The sequence below is a fragment of the Mustela erminea genome, chromosome 11 (assembly GCF_009829155.1).
Source record: "Mustela erminea isolate mMusErm1 chromosome 11, mMusErm1.Pri, whole genome shotgun sequence".
Taxonomy (NCBI): domain Eukaryota; kingdom Metazoa; phylum Chordata; class Mammalia; order Carnivora; family Mustelidae; genus Mustela; species Mustela erminea.
This window is the reverse complement of record NC_045624.1, coordinates 88,039,938-88,058,952: the sequence shown is the minus strand read 5'-3', so window position 1 is coordinate 88,058,952 and position 19,015 is coordinate 88,039,938. Positions and strand designations below refer to the sequence as shown.

At 49.2% G+C, this 19,015-nt stretch overlaps 1 protein-coding gene across 1 annotated transcript in view; it reads right to left on the bottom strand.

Moving 5' to 3' along the window:
- The window catches only part of CDHR3 (cadherin related family member 3), a 57,692-nt gene that overhangs the window by 34,571 nt on the left and 4,106 nt on the right, over nt 1–19,015 (bottom strand). Inside the window, 3 exon segments of the mRNA XM_032305326.1 lie at nt 5,884–5,981; nt 8,942–9,107; nt 13,529–13,731. Of these exon segments, the coding sequence (XP_032161217.1) occupies nt 5,884–5,981; nt 8,942–9,107; nt 13,529–13,731 (467 nt within the window).

Genomic DNA, 19,015 nt, shown 5'->3' with positions numbered 1-19,015 from the left:
GGGGGACAGAAGTAGGAGGAAAGGGTGCCTGGGAGGGGAAAAAAAAAAAAAAGCACCATAAAAAATCCTACTGTGAACCTTTAACTTGGCTTGGGCAGTATTATTATGAGGGTGAGTAAGCGGGTGAGAGGCAAGCCTTCGAATGTTTTTAAGAGCCACGGCTACAAACGAAAAATGCTATAGGTACGGAATCCTTTACTGGTAAGGCTGCCAAGGATTCGACCCTCTCGAATTCTCTCATTCCTTTTCCAAAATCTGCCTCGGTCCTATTTTCTGATACAGCCCTCACTGATCTTAAGGACAGCAGACCCCATCTATTTGAAGAAGTGTCTCTCCCAACATATGAAGAGTCATCAGGGGTGCTGTATGTGGAGAGGGAATTGTCCCAAACTACTTTTTCCTTTCTTGAGCATTTTAGCAAGAAGAACCTGGAGTAGAACACGTTTTGCAGACTCCTGAGTTAGCAGGCAGATGCCACAGGGCAATGAACAAGTGGTGTGCGTGGTGGGGAGGGGGAGACATGTGGGGAGCGGGAAGGGTGCTGTCACTTGGGAAATCAAGGGGACACCAAGAACAGAATTTGCTGGAACAAGTTAGAAGGGAAGGAGCAGGGGCTAGAGTTCTGGGTCCCAGGCAAAGGCCTCAGCTCCTTCCCTCATCCGGAAATAAAATGCTGCTCAGTGCACCTAAAAAGTCCCAGCCAGCCAGCACCCACAGCGGAAAGAACAACCTTATTCCCAGGAAGAGGGAAAGAACAGCTCGCTGCCGCATCTCAGAGCCTGGTGCAAGCCGGAGCAGGGAGAGAATGACTTCCCCTGTTGCCCTCCCGGTAGCTCAGCTAGTAGCAAGGTCATTGCTCTTTTAATTTCATCCTTTGTCTGCCCCAGTGAAGACAAAGCACATTTCACTTTATGCAAAAGTCCTTCCCTAATGGAAAGGCCGAGAGAAAGCTCCTTAATGGAGGAATCGCTGCACTAGATCACTTTGCCTCCAGCTGCGAAACTGATTAACGTCCTGAGAGTCTCCGAGGAGGCTTCCCTGCCATCACGGTGGCCCTCGCTGAGCAGAGGGGGAGGTGGAGTGGGGGAGTTGGGTGGGAGGGGCTTGGATCTCTCTGAACCTCCTTCAAGAGGTAGGGAAAGCGCTGGTGGAGGGGGCCCAGAGAAGGAATGCTGGTTGGTATGATTATTCACAGACGAACCATTCTGAGCCCAGTATAAACACATGCCTCTAAGAATGTCCTCCTGGAACTCATAACGACACAGAAGGCGCCCAGGGAGGGGGAGCTGCTGCCAGATCCAAGCCTGCTCCCTATAGCAGGTGCCACCAGCCACCGGCACCTGTGATGACCGAGCATTTACAACGGGGCTGGTCTGAGAGGAGACGAGCTATAAATCAGCATAATGGAAAGGATGAGCCCGGAGACTTACTATTAAGAAAAAGGAGGTTAAACAGCTCATGAATCACTTGATGTTGGTCACATGTCGAAAGTACAGTAGTTTGGATAAGAGTATTTAAACATTGAAGAAGTGTATTAAAATTAATTTCACCTGTTCCATCTTATTTTTTAATGTGGCTCCTGGAGCATTTAAAATGGCATACACGGGCGTCATTTCCTGCTTGCAGGCCTGCTCTGTGGGCAGTGCTGGCCCAAACAACGTACAACTACCGGCTTTTACAACTGCTTTGGAAAGGAGGGAGCAAATACTAGCGGTTTCTGCATCAGCCCCACTTTCATGTTATCTGCAGCGAAGTTTCAATTTATTAAGGTGGGTAGGGATTTAAACCATTTAAAGGGTTTCTGAAGATCTCCTAGAGCTATTTAATTCATCCTTCCTCCTTAGTGGTTCCCACTGGCAGGGCAGCTCCTTGGAACCCAGCAGGAAAGCTGATAGGCACAAACCAAGCCAAGGTGTCTTCACGCGCATGCTTTACTGGTTTGTTCTTGTTCCGGTTTTGTTTCGTTCTTCCTTATGGGAAGTCGCGTAGTTTATTCATCAGTTTAGGGCCATCTGAAATGGGCACCTTCTCCCTCCACCTCCACCGTGATCCCAAGATCATGAAAGAACTGGTGGTAAGTCTGAACGGAGATCCCATAATTATCTTGCGGGTCACACCTTTGCCAGGTAGAGGGTTGGCTGAGGTCATGGCGGCAGGGGAGCCAGGAGGCCCCGTCATCCCATTTCGGACTCCTCCCTCAGGACCACCCTTGCAGCCAGGGCCCAGCTTGCTGCAAAGTGCCGTGACCTGACCCACCGCCAGATACGTTGACTATCAACCCCAGATCCTTCAGACCATGGCAGTATTGACCCAGCATCCTTAGCACAGGCTCCCCTCTGATCATGGGCACAATGCCATTTTTTTCAAACACCACTCTTCTGAAGACCTGTGTTGTAGAGGAGTCCCACACAGCGAGGACTCCCCTGCAGCAAGGTTGTCATGGGCACCATTCCCATCTTTGTAAGTATGGCTCAATATCCTCCTTCAGGCTCGCTTTCACCCCAGGGTTCTCCGCACATATTCCGGACCATACTGTCCTCAGTGCCATGGCCGACAAACCAGCTGGCCACAGAAATGACATGGTTTAGGTCACGGTACTCCCGGTAGATGCCCCCTGTGTTGACCCTATCTGCTGTGGGGCGGGTGGTGCTGTGGGCCCAGCAGGAGCTGCCGTCCTGGGGATGGGCTAGTTCTTGGGGGACAAATTGACCCCATTCACCTTGTACCAGTCGCAGCTCATGAGCAGAGGCCTGGGGTGTGTCCTGAGCCCCAGCTTCAGCAGCTGGTCCTCCTGCAGGACCAGTGGTGGCTTAGGCCCTGCAGGAAGAGCCCCAACGGCAACAACGGGATCCGTGCCATGGCTCCTGGCCCTGCTCTGATGTTTCATTAAACCCTCCACTTGTTTCTTCAGTTCAGTGGTTCTTGAAGGGTACAGAGCATCAGAATCACCTGGGAAGTTTGTGTTCCAGGAATCTGTGCTTTTTTCATTTATTTTAATTAATTAATAAATTAATTTTTAAAGTAGGCTTCTGCACCTAGCAAGAAGCCCAGTGTGGGACCTGAACTCACGAACCTGAGATCAGGACCTGAGCTGAGATCAAGTGTTAGCCGTCTTAACTGTCAGAATCTGGTTTTGTTTTTGTTTTTAAAGTGGCCTACATATATTCTCAAGCAGGGACCTTAACACCTTCTGAGAAAGCCCTCCCAGCCATGCTGACCGAAAGACTTATCCTGGGGGATTGGGCAAATACACAGACTCCCAGGCCCCTCCCAGACCTACAGGAAAAAGAAAGTTTAAGAGAGAGACTTGGGAAATTTGGGAAGCCATGTCTTAAACGGGTGGTTCTCAGTCCTCACTGTGCAAGAGATTAAGCTGGGGGCTCCAAAAAGCCTGAGGCCTGGGACACACCCCAGGACAATCACATCAGACTCCTGGGGGGCAGGACCCAGAAACCTGTCTTTTTTTAAAGTTCGTCTGCTGGTTTCAACGGACAGCCACGGGCTTCAGTGACAAGGACGGGTTTGGTCATAGTAAATCAACCCAGTTCCTTTCTCCTTATATAGGACAAAGTCTATCCTTTCATACCTTCCAAGCATCCAGAATAAAATGTCTAAGCACAAAGGCCACACGATGTCATTTCCTAAACTGTTAGTACATTTTTCTCATCTGAGAAAGGTGCTTTCTGGATTGTCTGCCCCTCCAGGCTGACTGTCAAAGGTCTGGGCAGCTGTTCGTGCTAGTGCAGGTGTGATTAACACTTTCTGCTGCGTGGGGAGCCCCCTCCCCAGAGAACTCCTAAACCCATGGCAGAACCCACAGGTGCGGGCCCCCTAGTTCCAGGTCCCAAGCCTCTGCAGCTGCTCTCAGACCTCTTTGGACCACACTGTTTTCTCCTAAGGGAAAAACGCTGCTGCGCCATTTGCTCCTCACATGGGGCTGCTTCCCTTCCTCAGAAAGGGCAACAACCTGATCTACAAGGCATTTTTAAAAGGGTGCCATGACCTTATTCTTTCTAGATAATTTAAAGATGGAGATTTAAAAATAAACATTTTTTTGACACTTGAGATTCCTTCCACTTGGCCCCCACTGTGTCTTGTATGAACTTTAGAGTCTTTGCCTTACTGAATTCTAATAATCTGGTGTATGTGTGAACGTCTCCCATCCAGACCGTAAACGTCTGGAGGTACCAAGATGGGTCTTTCTCATCTTTGTGCCCCAAGTATCCAATAGGAAGCCTGGCACATTGTGGATTCTTGGTAAGTGTTGAAAAGAACTAAATGTATAGATGAGGTACTATATTCTGGGTTGTTGACCCATCCAAAATTCCTTTCCGTTTGGTCACCGTCAAAAAACAGTGGCCAACAGTTCTGGCTGGTGAGAAGTAGGGCCTCCAGGAGGATCTTTGAGATACAGACTGGGTTGGCCTCTCCCTTCACCTTGTACCCCTTCCTGCCTTTTTTTTTTCTTCTTCTTCTTCTTCTTCCTGCCTGGAACTTAAAGCCTGGAGGTGTCGCAGCCATGTTGTGATCATGAGGTGAACAAAAAGAAGACAAAACCAGCCCTGGACTGCCTGCCCTCCTCTGCACTTCTTGTAATGGGAGGGGTAAAAAAATCCCACCTCTGCCACTGTGGTTTTCTGTTATTTTCAGACAAGCATACTTATAACTGATATAATAAGGATGTTATTCGTAAGTTCGCATTTAAAGCGCCTCGTATTGTTCTTAGCATACAGTAGGGACCCATTAAGTGTTTGCCTATTCCACTTACTCATGCAAATAGAACCTTGAATAAACGATTTTGGGGACAGAAGAGTCATCTTCTAATAAGAACAGACTATTCCCTAACTCAAAATGTGTCTGCTAATTTGAAAACAGCGCTGTTTCAGACCCTGTAGACCGTATTATATGGGTCCTGGAGGTTATTTCCAAGGCTCACGTCCTCCTGTTAGAAAAAGTAGCCCCTTTGAAGCTGCAAATCAAGCCTCCAACAGCAGAAACAGCCTCCCGGCGTTACCCATTCCCTGAGTGTCATATTTCAAATATGCCCTTCTCTGTAAGGCGGGCTTTGCAGGAGTGATGCCTGCTCCAAGGTTAGTTGGCTGGCTGGTGTGAGCTTTGTTTTTGCTTTTCTTTTTCTTTTTCTCCAGCCTGGACTCCCCAGCAGCAGGGTGCGTGGACCGCTTGAGGGGACAGAGCTAGGAGCCACAATGTCCTGGCCCAGGGACAAGCTGACAGGCTCCTTCGCCTGAGGGTTGATGTTTACAAGAGCTCCACTGATAACTGCATGAAGGAAATGGATTTAGGAAGAAGAGTGATCAGCTGTCCCGGAATGAAACGCAAGGGGATGTTCCGGGACCCAGTTTCCAATTTCCCCTGTGGGGTCTCCTCCCTCTTATTAGGAATTTCTGGGATTCTCTTTTAACTTGTTTATTTTTTACTTTCTAACTCAGCTCCAAGCAGCTTGACATCACCTCTGGAAAAGGAAGTGTTAATGCCGGTCTTTGGGGTATGCATTTTTTGCTTACTTTTAAAAGAATACAGCTGGATTTTTAGCACCTTAGAATTAAAAATACTGAGCAATTTCAATATGCCTAACCCTGTGCTAAGTGGCTTTACGTGCATTATCTCATACTTAAAATCCCCAGTGTGTAGGTCCTTTTATGCTTCCATTTTATAGATGAAGAAATGGGAAGTTCACGGAGTCTGATCTGGCATGTCTACAGCCAGAGCTCCCTTACCCATTCCGACATCCCTGTGCTCTGCGGCGTGGCGGTAGACAGCCTATTCCTCCCCTCACCACTGCCCGAGCCCCCGGCTGAGAATCCAGGCTCCCGTGTCAAAGGCAGCACAGAGAAGTCCGACTCATTTATCAAGGAGACTTACACTGAGGGGTATGTTTCGGCTTATGTCTTCCGGATCAAAGGCTTCAACCTGGTAAATGAATCCCGGGTTTGTTCCTTCCAGTATGTAGAGGTCTAGACCTAGATCAGCGCCCGAAGTGTAAGAAGAGGCATTTTAGTAGATAAAGCCAATGAAGAATTACAGAACCAGGACGGCCGTACGCAGACAAGGAGAACCAAGCACGCTTGGTGGGGTGGGAAGGGGGGATAAGGCTGGGAGTGAGCCCGCCGGCTGGCCTGAGCAGACCGCTCATGGAAATTTATGAAGTATTCCGGGGGCGGGGTGGGGGGGTGCGGCGGGACTAGGTGGGATCATGTTTCCTCCACTGAGAGGTGATCTAGGGGAGGAACCTCCTGGTACGGCTCCTCCGTGTTCCTGATCTATGCTCACGGGCAAATTCCTCCAAAACCATGTTGCCTGTTGAAGGGCACTTAGCACGTCAGCTGAAATGACTTGCAGCAGGAGTAAGGGAGAGGGCTGCGGAGGCCCAGGAACGGGACCAGAAATTGCTTCATCTCCTTCAGAGTTCTGGGCAGCCAGGGGGAACCCGGCACTGGGCCCCAGCAGCCTGGCCCGAAGGGTCCCCGCACCCCGCTCCGGCCTCTCTTTCCCAGCACCCGTCCGTCCGCGAGAGGGCTGAGAACGTGCACGCCAGCTCACTCTTTGGGGCCACTGTGCCGAGGGCTTATGTTTTCTCCTTTATCGTCATAACCCCCTGTACGTAGGTATTGCAATTCTCTCCACTTTACAGACAAGGAAACGGGCTTGCGGGGACTAGGAGGCTGACTCAGCGAGGAAGGAGGTGAGAGCATACAAATTCAAGCCCCGCCTGGCTTCGAGCTAAGCTCCAGCTCTCATTCGCCTGTATCACGGCTCACGCTTGCATTTAAAACTGTGTTTACGGAGTCCTCACTCCGTACCAAACACCGATCTGTCCAAGCGCTGGGGACATAGCGATCCTCCCAACGCACAACCACGCTCTCACAGAGCTTGCATGACAGTGGGACGATACAGGCAATAAAATAAATGAGCAAAATATGTGAACGTTACTGAGCTGGGTGCCAGAGAAAATCAGGGAATGGAGTGTTGTGTGAAATCGTGGTTGGGGAAGGTTCGCAACACTCGAGTCTAGATTCTTAAAGAGATGAGGATCGTAGAGATACAGGGGAAGCGGTAAAGAGCCACTGAGACGATGCGGGCGAGGGTGCGATGGGGGCCACAGTGGGGGGAGGGGGAATGTGTGGAAGAGGACACGGTGGGGGTGGAAGGGGGCAGATTGGATGAGGCCTTGAGATTCTGGCTCTGATCCCGAGAGAGATGGGAAGTTCTCGCGGGGCTTGAAGCAGAGGCGTGCCTTGATTTGATTGACATTCAACAGGATTCTTCTGGCTGGTCTGCGGAAAATAGACTGACAGGGGACAAGGGCAGGGCAGTCAGGCCGGTTAGCTCGCCATTGCCATCGCGGTAAGGCGGGTGACCCATGACTAGTGACATGCTCATGTTGGTGGCAATGGAGATGCCGGGGGCAGTCAGACTGCATAGACTTGGAAGTGGCAAGATTTCCTCATGGACTTGATGTTGGGTGTGAAAGACAGAGGAGTCAAGGCTGACTTTGAAGTCTGGCCTGAGCCACTGGAAGATTATTGGTGCTATTAGCTAAAATGGGAAAGACAGGAGAAGCAGGGTTTTTGGGGTGGGAAGGAGGGGTGGAGTGGAAGTCAAGAGTTTGATTTGGGGGCAATGTCATCTTCTGGCACCAGTTCTAATGTGTAGGGGATACTCCTACAGCATCAAGCAATCCTCTGACACCAGCTGGGGGTTCTACAATTCAACTCCATTCTGATACTATCTACCCAGAGCTAGCCTTCAGATTCTACAGACCAAGAACTCACCCCCATGAGACACCCCCCATCCCACTTCAGATGCCAATTCCAAGTTCAGATTATTGTCCGTGCTCCTGACCCACAGGCTATAAATCTGAGTTTCCCACCATCGAACGTCTTTGGGTTTGATGCATTTGCTAGAGGGGATCCCAAAACTCAGGGAAATATTTTACTTGCTTACTAGATTACTGGTTTTATTATGACCAGGTCTAACTCAGGAACAGACAGAAGTAAGAGATGCAGAGACCATGACAGGAAAGGAGCACAGAGCCTTCATGCTCTCTGGGCACACCACTCTCCGGGAAGGGCGAGGTGCCTCACCAGTCTGGAAGTTCTCCAAACCCCACCCTTCGGTGCTTTTCTGGAGACCTGATTACACAGGTGTGGCTGATGACATCACTGGCCATGGGCAGGTGAGTTCCCTCTCTGCCCTCCTCCCCTTCCCATAGGCGGGGGTGAGGCAGAGTGCAGGACTGAAAGTTTCGACCTTCTAATCACATGGTTGGGTCCGCTGGCAACCAGTTCTCACACTTAGGTGACCTGGGGGCATTCCAAAAGTCCCCTCACAACATCCCAGATGCCTATTAGACAGGGCAGACAGAGCTGTGATTTAAGATGGCCAGATATTGGAGTCAGGAGTTCAGAGGAGAAGCTGGGTGAAATTGACAGAGCTGGAGGTTGTGAGTACGGATGGCAGTCAAAGTCATGAGCCTGGGAGAGCTCACGCAGGAAGTCACCCTGTGCTCCAGTCCTGTATGTTGGTCCCCATGCTGCAACACACCCCAGTCCATGGGGAGAATAAACAGGTCAGTCAATGGCCACAGCACACAATGACCATACATGAGCCTCTGATGCCTGGGCCCTGCTTCCTCCAGAATGACCCAATCGAGGACCCTGAGCCTTAATATCCCTCCACCCCCACCAAGGACTGAAAGAGGCGCAAGAGAAACCAGAGGTGAGGGGCTTTGTACGTTGTTGGGCATCATTTTGGGGAGTCCTGTCCTGGAGGACATTTCATTTATTCCCTGCTCATTAAGCAGCTGCCTGTTCCAGGCAAACAGCTGCTTGTTTACTTACTTTTTTGTTTTGCTCTGTCCCCCAGGGTCCCCCCGCGATGCCACCGTCTGGGCTGCACGGCACAGCCCAGTGAATCTTACCTTGAGCCAAGTTGCCTTGAAACTGAGGCGGCTCGTTCACATCTGTTACCTGGACGGTCAGGATCTGAAGGTCAGTGACACCAACATCATCCTTAACATAAATCTGCAAATCAAATATGTTTGGTCCTGTTTCAAAGTCTAGTTGTTCCTTCCCCGTGGTGACCACCTAAAAGCAAAGGCAGAATTCTTCGTAAGCAGGTGAAAGGAGATCTATTTCGTATGCGTGCATTTGGCAAAGGGATGTTACTAGAACGGAAGCAAACAGCATTCTGGAAAACATCTCTCCCCCACCTCCAGAGGAACCGGTTGTTTTGCCTTCGTCCTTCCAACCTAAGCCCCTGAGATTTCTACCAAAGGGACTCCTGCAACGTGAAGCTGCTTTTCAGAGGAAAGAAAAATATTTAGGCGGCATCCTGGTTCCATTGACTGGCGATGGAAAGCCAGGAGTTAAAACCCAGTCACTACGTGGGGTAGGCATCTAGACGAGTCCCTTAGCCGCCCTGAAGATGGTTGGACTTTCTGGTCTTTAAGAATAAGCCACTGCACTTTCCTGGGATTGTTGTGAAGTCACATCTTGACTCGGCACCCCATGCTAATTTTCCCAAGGCCACGTCCGTGAATAAACAAGGGAAGGATGCATCTGCTGAAATAAGGAACAATATACACTTACATCAACAGCCGGTTCAGGGTCTTAGTGCGTTTCCACACATTCTCCCACTGGTGGAAACGTGTTCCCTGCACTCTAAGTGTTTTTGGAGCTGTGGGAGGGACCCCAAGAACGAGGGTCAGAGAAATATCACCGGAATCATCAGCAGGAACCCAGCTGGTCCACAATGTAAGGGTCCTCCTGAGGCCAGCTGGAGGCCAACTTGTGACCTCTCAGACCTACAAGCATGCTCCTGCCACCAGCTTAGACCACGGAGAGCCCCTGGCCTTTTGGGACCTCAAGGACTAAATTTCATAAATGTCTTAATTGTGCTTATGGAGATTTTTGTTTACTAAAACGCCTGGGGCCAGGCAGGTGTTCATTCTCCTGTCGTTAGGTGAGCACTTAGCTCCCATCTCACTGTCATGACTGACAGTGTGACCTGATGGGTATGACCTTGAGAAAGTCCTTTACCTTTCCCTGATTTTGTTTCCATGTGATTATAATTAGGCAAATACTCCTTGCCCCAGTAAAACAGCTGAAGCGTAACACAGGGGATTATAACAAAACGCTAGATCAGGATACAGGTGCAAAGTTCATTGTGAGCTCTGTATAGTCAAGGAAGACTTCATGGAAGAGGCTGTGCATGATCTCGATTGGTTGAGAGAAGACAAACACAGATGGAATGAGTGCATGCGGCGGAGGGAGAAAGTGTAGAGGAGGGTTGAGAGAGGAAATGATGTAGTCTCATCTCTACCTGTGAGCAGGGACAGCCTGGGACCCACATACCTAGAGATGACCTGTCTCCATGCTTGACGTGTGATAGGCGAGACCTCTCCGTGCCTCAGATCCCCCCCCCCCCAACGTGTACATAATAGTAGTACACTGTGTTGTGGGGCTATTATGGGGATTAAATAAATGAATTCCCAAAATGTTTAGGGGGGATTCCTTGTATATAGTCAAAGCACCATAAATAAGAGTTGTTATCATTAGTCTCATTATTATTAACCCTCCTTACCTTCCCTGTACCCCCAGACGTCCCAGCAGCTGTGTTTAAAAGCAGAGAGGACTGGCTCTTGGCATGAATCAGAGGTCACCCTCAGAAAGCCTAGTACAACAGAGTCCCAAGGCCAACAGTGACCAGACCTCTGGGCCAGAGACCCAAAAACCTTGTCGCTAGCCTTCTCCTGCAGAATGTCAAGTTGGCCCATGGGAGAGTCAAGTTCCACCACGGGGATGGCACTGACCCATTCTGTAGGCCACAGAAGCAACTCTTGTGAGCATTTTGGGTTGGAGAATAAGATCTTTCTTGTGGGGGCGGAGATAGTTGATGCTGTTGGGTGATTTCTGGGGAGAAGCAGTCATTGCTTTGGGACCCAGTAACGTGTGGCCCTTCCTAGTTACTGACATAGCACCCAGGAGGGCACCAGGCCTAGGACAATACACTGGACACTAGAGCCAACATCAGTTGAGGTGCTAAGAAAGTCACCATTTCTAGAGGTCAGACACAGGATGGAATTCTTCCTTGATTGTCAACCCTTTTGGAATCATATCAAACTTGGAAAGGATGGGTCCTTTTACCTGACAGGGGGAGCTCACCAACCAGCAACAGAAGCGCAGGGCAACATGGAAGAAAGAACCTAGGATTGGCCATCAGAAGACCTGAGTTAAGTATTTCATCTGTTATGGTTACGTGATCTTGGACACACCAGCCAACCCTGCCATCTCTCTGTGATCTTAGTTTGAAAATAGAAATAAATCCTTTGCAATGGTGGTAACGTCAGTGTCAGTAGTGACAATCCAGAGGTCACTACTGGATTATGTTTCCATGTGATTATAATCAGGCAAATACTCCTTGTCCCAGTTAAACATAACTGGGGTCATAAACAGAGGTTACATAATCCAGAGAACACGCGGTGGGACCGCTGCACAGTTGCCATCATCACCATCAAAGGCAATAGACTCCTAGAGCCTAAGGGTGAGAGTTCTCAAGGGAGAACCACCCCAATGCTGTGAAAAGATAATCAAACTGTGGTCTATCCTTACGGAGGAATATGACTCAGCCATGAAAAGGAAGGAAGAGCTGACCCAGGCTAAAAGGAAACTAGCCAGTCACTAACAACCACATACAATATGAATCCATTCATAGACGACATCCAAGATAGGCAAATCCATAAGGCAGAAAGGAGATCCGGGGGTGCAGGGACTGGGAGAAACAGGATAAGCATTCTAAAGCTAGATGGTGGTGATGGGGCACCTGGGTGGCTCAGTGGGTTAAGCCTCTGCCTTCTGCTCAGGTCATGATCCCAGGGTCCTGGGATCCCGCTCTCTGCTCAGCAGGGAGCCTGCTTCCCCATCTCTCTTCCTGCCTCTCTGCCTACTTGTGATCTTTCAGTCAAATTAATAAATAAAATCTTTTAAAAAAATAAAACTAGATGGTGGTGATGGTCTGTGAATGCAGTAAAAACCATCAAATTGTACATTTTCAATGGGCGAGTTGCATGCTGTACGAATTATATCATTTCCAAAAATAGGCAGAGGTCTGAAGTCAGACTGCCCGGGCTCCAGGTTCAGCTCCGCCCCCGAAGCGCTGTGCCACCCGGGGCAGTTATTTAATGAATTTTGCTTCAGTTTCCTCCACGTGTGAAAAGGGAATAGGAACAGCAATAAAGTTATCAGCTTGTTTGGATATTACAAGAGGAAACACACGTGAAGCGTGCGCCACGGTGTCCAGCATATACGCCATGCCACACGCGTGCAAGCCATGGGCGGGGCTTCTAGGACCAGGTGCGCAGCAGCTGTGGAAGACGAGCCAGATGTCCAGGGCCAGGGAGAGAGGGGAGATGAGTCACAGAATCAGCCTCTGGGGCCGGGGCCTCTACACCGGATGCTGAATGTGCACTCCTTATGCACCGAAGAACCTGCCCCCCCTCCCCGGGGTGCTGAGAGTACTGTCTTCCTGAGCTCTGTCTGCAGGTCACGGGTTCTCCAGGTCTGCTCTGGGGTCCAGACATGCACACTTTTTAAGAGCTCCCCTCGGGACTCTCATGATCAGCTGTGTTTAGGAACACCTAACCTCAAGGAGGCAACCGAGACTCGACCAAGCAGGCTGAGCCCACAGGGTCCCACCAGTTCCCCAGGGTAATGGCAGGGAGGACTCGTGTCAGGGCTGATGATAACCGCCAGAGGTCTCTAAGCGGATGGAGGGAAGGGCAGGGGTTGGGGGCGAGGGGTTCAGACATCAGGATCCTAAAGGCGTCCCTGGAAAGGCCTCCGAAAGTACCAAGAGAAAACACGCAGATAGATTTGTCCTACCTAAGGAGGAGTGCCGACTTTGGAAAAGACTTAAATGACAAACTAGGAAAGAGAGCAGAGTGTAACAGCTCCTGAATGTGAATGACGGGGTCTGAAATATCCAAGAGGAAACATTCACACAGCACAGCTGGGCTTTCAGGCTTGTATTTTTATGAAGGGTGTGTTCTTCCATATTAAATAAGTTTCCTCATAGATTTCCTTCTGGACGCATCACAGAATACGAGAAGAGCAGAATCAACAGACATAAGTTCATCAGGGCCTGGCTTTGGAGGAGATGAATCCCCACGCTATGCCCCCCCAAAGGATTTAGATAGTCTGCACACGCCTAACAGATGACGTCCCGTGAGGGCAGATGGCCATGAGAAACAGGACTTTTATTTGTAACAATTTGTAATAATTTGAGCATATTGCCTATCACACTGGATTAAGTGCAGAAAGAAGGTCCAAAGTATTTAGGGGCCTCTCTCAAAGAGAAATCTTGGATGCCCCAGACGGGCCTTCTGGGTCCTAGTAGAGGAGGGAGTGAGCCCAGGAAAGAGAAGGAACGGGTCCACCATCTAGAATCCATCCATCCTCATCTTCAGGACCCATCTCTGTGGACAACTCCCCCAGGGCCATGAGCTTGCCTCAAAGTCGGTGCCTGACAGCCAGTTCACTTTGAAGGCCTCAGTGAGGGGGTTCGTGTTGATGATCAGGGGCCACCCTGGGAGCACAGGAGACAGCGAGGCTGATAAGTTGACAGAAAACTTGTGTACTGGCGTCTCAGGTGGAGAATTTTCAGCCACGGTGCTTGTAGCCGGCAAGTGGACAAGGTGTAGCGCTTCTCTCCCTGTGGGTTTAAAAAGGATGCAAAATGGCATGAATGCAAAGCCTTGTGCTGGGAACAAGGACTGAACAGCTTGGTCTATGGCTTCAACCTGTAGCCCGGGACACTGATGGAACCTGGTCACTCCCCAAGAGCAGACACTCTTGCCAAGGACTGGAAATGGAAATACAAGATCTTTTAGGAAGCAAGAAAATGACCACCAACAAACAACCATGAAATCTGCTTCTGTCATTCTGTAAAGAAAGCTGCTGCCTTCCTCGTCTGCCTGCGCCCCTTCTCTTTTCTCACAGCCTTTGTGAAGAGCTTGGGAAAGAGGAACGTGATGCCTCAGGGTGCAGACCTCCCCCTGGACGACCAAGGCCAGCCATGACACACCGTCTTACAAGGGCCGGGGAGTTTATGGGAATTTCTTTTCCTTGTCTGTGTCAGCGTCTGATTCAGAGGTCATCAAAACTGAGTGTGCATGACCGCCAAGCTCCAAAATCATGGTAGACCTCCCCGCATCCATAACTAATCTCAAGGACAATTGTTTGTCATTCTAGGTTTGAGGGGTGGTTGTCATGATGCTGAAGACCCATCAGTACATCTTGATTGACAGATTAACTCCCATTTCACAGGGAAGGAAATGAGAGAGACTCGGGGAAGGCATGCGCGTTGCCTTGGGCTGTGTCTCAGCCAGAGTTTTACAATCTAAGAGAAAGGATGTTTCTTCCAGGAAAGCCTTGGGATGTTCTTCAGTCTCCTTGATTCTCTGCAAGATTTTGCAGGTATGGAAGAGAGCGCCAGGTCCTATTCTTTCATGTTTCCATAGTGATGGTTACTCTCAGGAGGGGGTATGTGTGTGTGAAAAGTGTCCCCCCTCCAAAAATAAAATCCATGTTCACTCAGAATCTCCGAATCTTCCTTATTGGGAAATAGAGTCTTTGCAAACGAATTGGTTAAGAGGCAGCCATTCTGGATCGGGGTGGGCCCTAACCCACCACCAAATGGCATCCTTCTAAGAGGAGGACAGGGCACCAAGACACACACAGGAGGCAGAAAGCCATGTTATGATAGAGACAGAAGATGGACTGATGCAGCTAGAAAACAAGGACCAGCAAGCAACCACCGAAAGCTAGGAAGTCCATGGAGAACAGATCTCCCTCAGAGTTTCTAGAAGGAACCAATCCTGCGAGCACCTTGACGTCAGACCTCGGATCTCCTGAACTATGAGAGAACACATTCCTGTTGCTCACAGCCAGCCAGTGTGTGGTTTATTATGGCCACTCTAGGAAGTCAAAGTCAAAAAACCATTTATCGGGACACCTGGGTGGCTCAGTTCATTAAGCGGTTGCCTTCGGCTCAGGTCATGATCCCAGCATCCTAGGATCGAGTCCCACATCGGGCTCCTTGTTCCGTAGGGAGCCTGCTTCTCCCTCTGCCACTCTGTCTGCCTGTGCTCACTCTCTCTCTCTCTCTAAAAAAACCAAAAACAAAAACAAAAGCAAAACAAACAAACAGGGCGCCTGGGTGGCTCAGTGGGTTAAAGCCTCTGCCTTCAGCTCAGGTCATGATCCCAGAGTCCTGGGATCGAGCCCCGCATCGGGCTCTCTGCTCAGCAGGGAGCCTGCTTCCTCCTCTCTCTCTCTGCCTGCCTCTCTGCCTACTTGTAATCTCTGCCTGTCAAATAAATAAATAAAATCTTTAAAAAAAAAAAAACAAAAACAAACAAACAAACAAACAAAAAACACATTTATCCATTGTTCCAAGTAAGCACACAATATAAAATCCTTTCTCTCACTTACTCCCCAAAACAATCCTCTCAGAGATGAGTATTAGTGGCACCATTTTGCAGATAAGAAAACAGAGCTGAATAATAATAAGTAAAAAACCAAAATTTATACTGAAGCCCTACTTTAAGAGTAAAGCCAGCTTTCTGATCTTGGCCCCCATTAGCCCTTGGGGACAAGCCACTTGGAATGAGAGGAAGGTTCTGGGGACAGGAAAAGGATCTGTCCTACCAAAAAGCATAGAACTTCTGGGAACAAATGAGCCATGAGGAAGTGTTAGCTTTTGTCAGAGAACGTTTTTATTCAGACTTGGGGGAAAGGATGCAGAGAAGTAGATGGCCATGTAGGAAAAGTTGAAATACAAACACATTGGTACAAGCTTTCAAAAAATCTAAAATCATTTTAGTTTAGAGACTAAAGTTCCTTATGCATAAGTTATTTTTGCTCCCCGAATGTTCCAGTTTTGTGGACACAGACAGAGCAAGGGCTCAGAAATAACAAAGCAACTGAGGTTTAGGGTGACATTGATGGGAATAGATTTTTAAAAAATCTATTAAAATTGACTTTAATATTATAGCATTCTCGTGGTAAAAATTGGGAGCCAAATAATAAGCTATTTCAAGGCCAAAAAAAAAAAAAAAAGGAAAGAAAGAAAGAAAGAAGTTCCCCCAAATAGTTTTTTTTTAAAAAAGATTTTATTTATTCATTTGATAGAGATCACAAGTAGGTAGAGAGGCAGGCAGGGAGAGAGGGGGAAGCAGGCTCCCTGCTGAGCAGAGAGCCTGAGGCGGGGCTCAATCCCAGGACCCTGGAATCATGACCCGAGCCCAAGGCAGAGGATTTAACCCACTGAGTCACCCAGGTGCCCCACCCCCAAAATAGTTTCCTTAAATGAGCAAATTAATCAGTTGCTTTGGTGCTTGGGGTTTTTTTAGACATCATTCCCTCAACGCCTTCTCATCCGGCGGCCGGAAGTCACCAGGCACCCTGAGCTGTTCACCATGCTGTTTCCTCTCTGTTCAGCGAGACAGGGATGGTCACAAACAAAGTGGAAGTTTGGTAATTTCAAGGAAACCCCCACCTTCTCTTGTCCCCTCCCACTCACCCAAGTGACTCGGGCCCCTCCCGTCAAGGAGGAAGGAAGACTCTGCTCATATTTAAACAAAGATAGAGCTCACTGGGTTTTTCTCAAGAATCGCCTGCGGTTAGGTATGTGCCCAGCCCAGATGAACGGACCCAAACAAGTAACCACTTGCCTTTACTGAGCACCTATTTGCCAGGCTTTGTGCAGCTCTGCTGCCTGATCTCAGCTGTTCTCAACACAAGCCCGTGGTGCAAGTGTCACTGTCACCCTTCCACGTGCCTGAGGTGGCACAGCGAGGGGCCATGGGAGGCCTGGCTCGCAGCATCCGGGGCTTCCCGCTAACAGGTGGCACATACCTACTACAGACAGTCTGTCGCATGCCTGTCAGGTGACCACACACACATTATGCTTCATGGTTATTCTACGACCCGGTGACATGGTAGCCAGATGGTGCCGGGGTCTGGTACCACATTGGCCCCTCCACCCAGATGTTTGGTCATGCTGATGCAATCTGGGGGAAGCTGTCTGGGGGAACAAGATAAGGGATCGTGCTGCAGTATCAGCTTGACATGGGCTTGGTGGGGGGAGGGGGCTTGGTGAGAGGCTTTCCGCAGCCTTGCCCTGAGCCATGGCCACCAGCCTGGCTGCATCTCCTTCAATGAACTGAGAAGGCTAGATACACTGTGCTCTTCAAATATCCCGTGCCAATCGCTCCTAGTTTACTCTGCTCAGAGTGTGTTTATCAATCTTGTTGTGTTCATTTTAACTTCGATAAGTCCTGGTTTCTGGAAACTAATTCCGTGAAAGAAGCAACCTTCCCATCCAAGGCATCTGACTCCAAGGACGGGCTCTTTGCATGGCTCCATACATTATGGACCTTTCCATAGTCCTTCATCAATGGCCATTTTTTTTTTTTTTTTTTTTTTTTTTTTTTGCATGGCAGAATGAGAGAGATATGTTGAGGGCAGGAATGGGTCTATTTGTGCCCTTCAAGCACTTTGTGTTGGGGACTGCCTGTTTCATGTAATGGTTAAAGCCCGGCTGTATCCTTGGATATGTCCTTTCTTTTGGCATTCTTTTCTCTCTCTCTCTTTTTTTTCTGTTTTGTTTTTTAAGTAGGCTTGGGGGCTTGAACTTACAACACTGAGATCAAGGCCTGAGCTGAAATCAAGAGTTGGACGCTTAGCCGACTGAGCCACCCGTGCAGCCCTCTGCTCACATTCTTGCTGGAGATATTCTGTGCTTCAGCCTGTGGCGTCCATTCCCAGGGCAAGGTCACATGTGCCAGGGCTTGCCACCAAATCCTGAAGACTTCGTGGCAGATCCTCCAAAGACACTGGTAAGAAAGGTGGTCAAGCTGAGATCTCCTGATTCTTAGGTCAACAACAAGCTCCTCCAGCCCTTTGGTTATTACAAAAAGTAGTAGGAGCAGCATTAATAGCCATAGTAATAGTAACAACTGGTGCCTAGGGTCCATGCCCCCAAAATAGAGCATTTAATAAGACACAAAACTCACCAAATGGTCAAACCATTCATTATATAATCGGTTTAGGGAATGTGCCCAAAGGTACTCAGCTGATCAAGGGCAGACGGAAGGTTAGAAGTCAGGGAATGGCTCTGAGACACTACACACACTTGCCTTCCAAGGCTGGTCTTCCGAAATTTCTCCGGTGGTCTGAGGGCTGGAGACCAAGAAGGAGGCTTTAATGGAATTTGACTTACACATGCATCTTAATTAAGGATCAAATTAGAATTGCTTGAAGCGTACACTTTGAAAAAGAAAGAGCACACAGAAGATTTATTATCAGTCACTGAGCCCACTGAAATGTCTTCCTTGCTGTAGAGATCTGGGGACATGACGTGTTCACTTGTTTCCAAATGAGCAAAATCATCACCTTGCCAGAAATGGACGCACAAGGCCTCCACAGCCTCAGTTGTGGGAGCAGAAGCCAGCCAGCCAGGACCTCTGACACCAAAGCGGTGGTGGGGTTTAGGAAACATGGGTGCTGTCGCCCTCTCCCCCACCCAGGGCCGCAGAGGCTCTTACAGTGTGACTTCAATACACAGAGCAGTCCTCGCCCAACACTGTCGCTCCATAAAGTCCTTTTCATTCTCTCCAGGAACTACTGAAAATGGTAGTGAGAGAGATCGGGGAGTGTTGGGAAAAGAGCACAGGACTGGCAACTAGAGCTCTTACTTTAAGGTGGACTCTGCCACCGCTTGACTGTGTGACCTTAGGCTGGTCCTTTAACTTCTCTGGGGCCCTCTGTCAGCTCTGTCCCTCAGGGCTGTGGTGCCACACCACCAGTGCCCATGAAACAGAGCTTAACTGCTCAAGAAGGCACCTAGGACCCGAAGGGAAAGCTTACACATCTACAGTTTTTTACAGAGAAAGGAGGCGGGTTCGTATGCCCCACAGCTGAGGGCTGCCTCC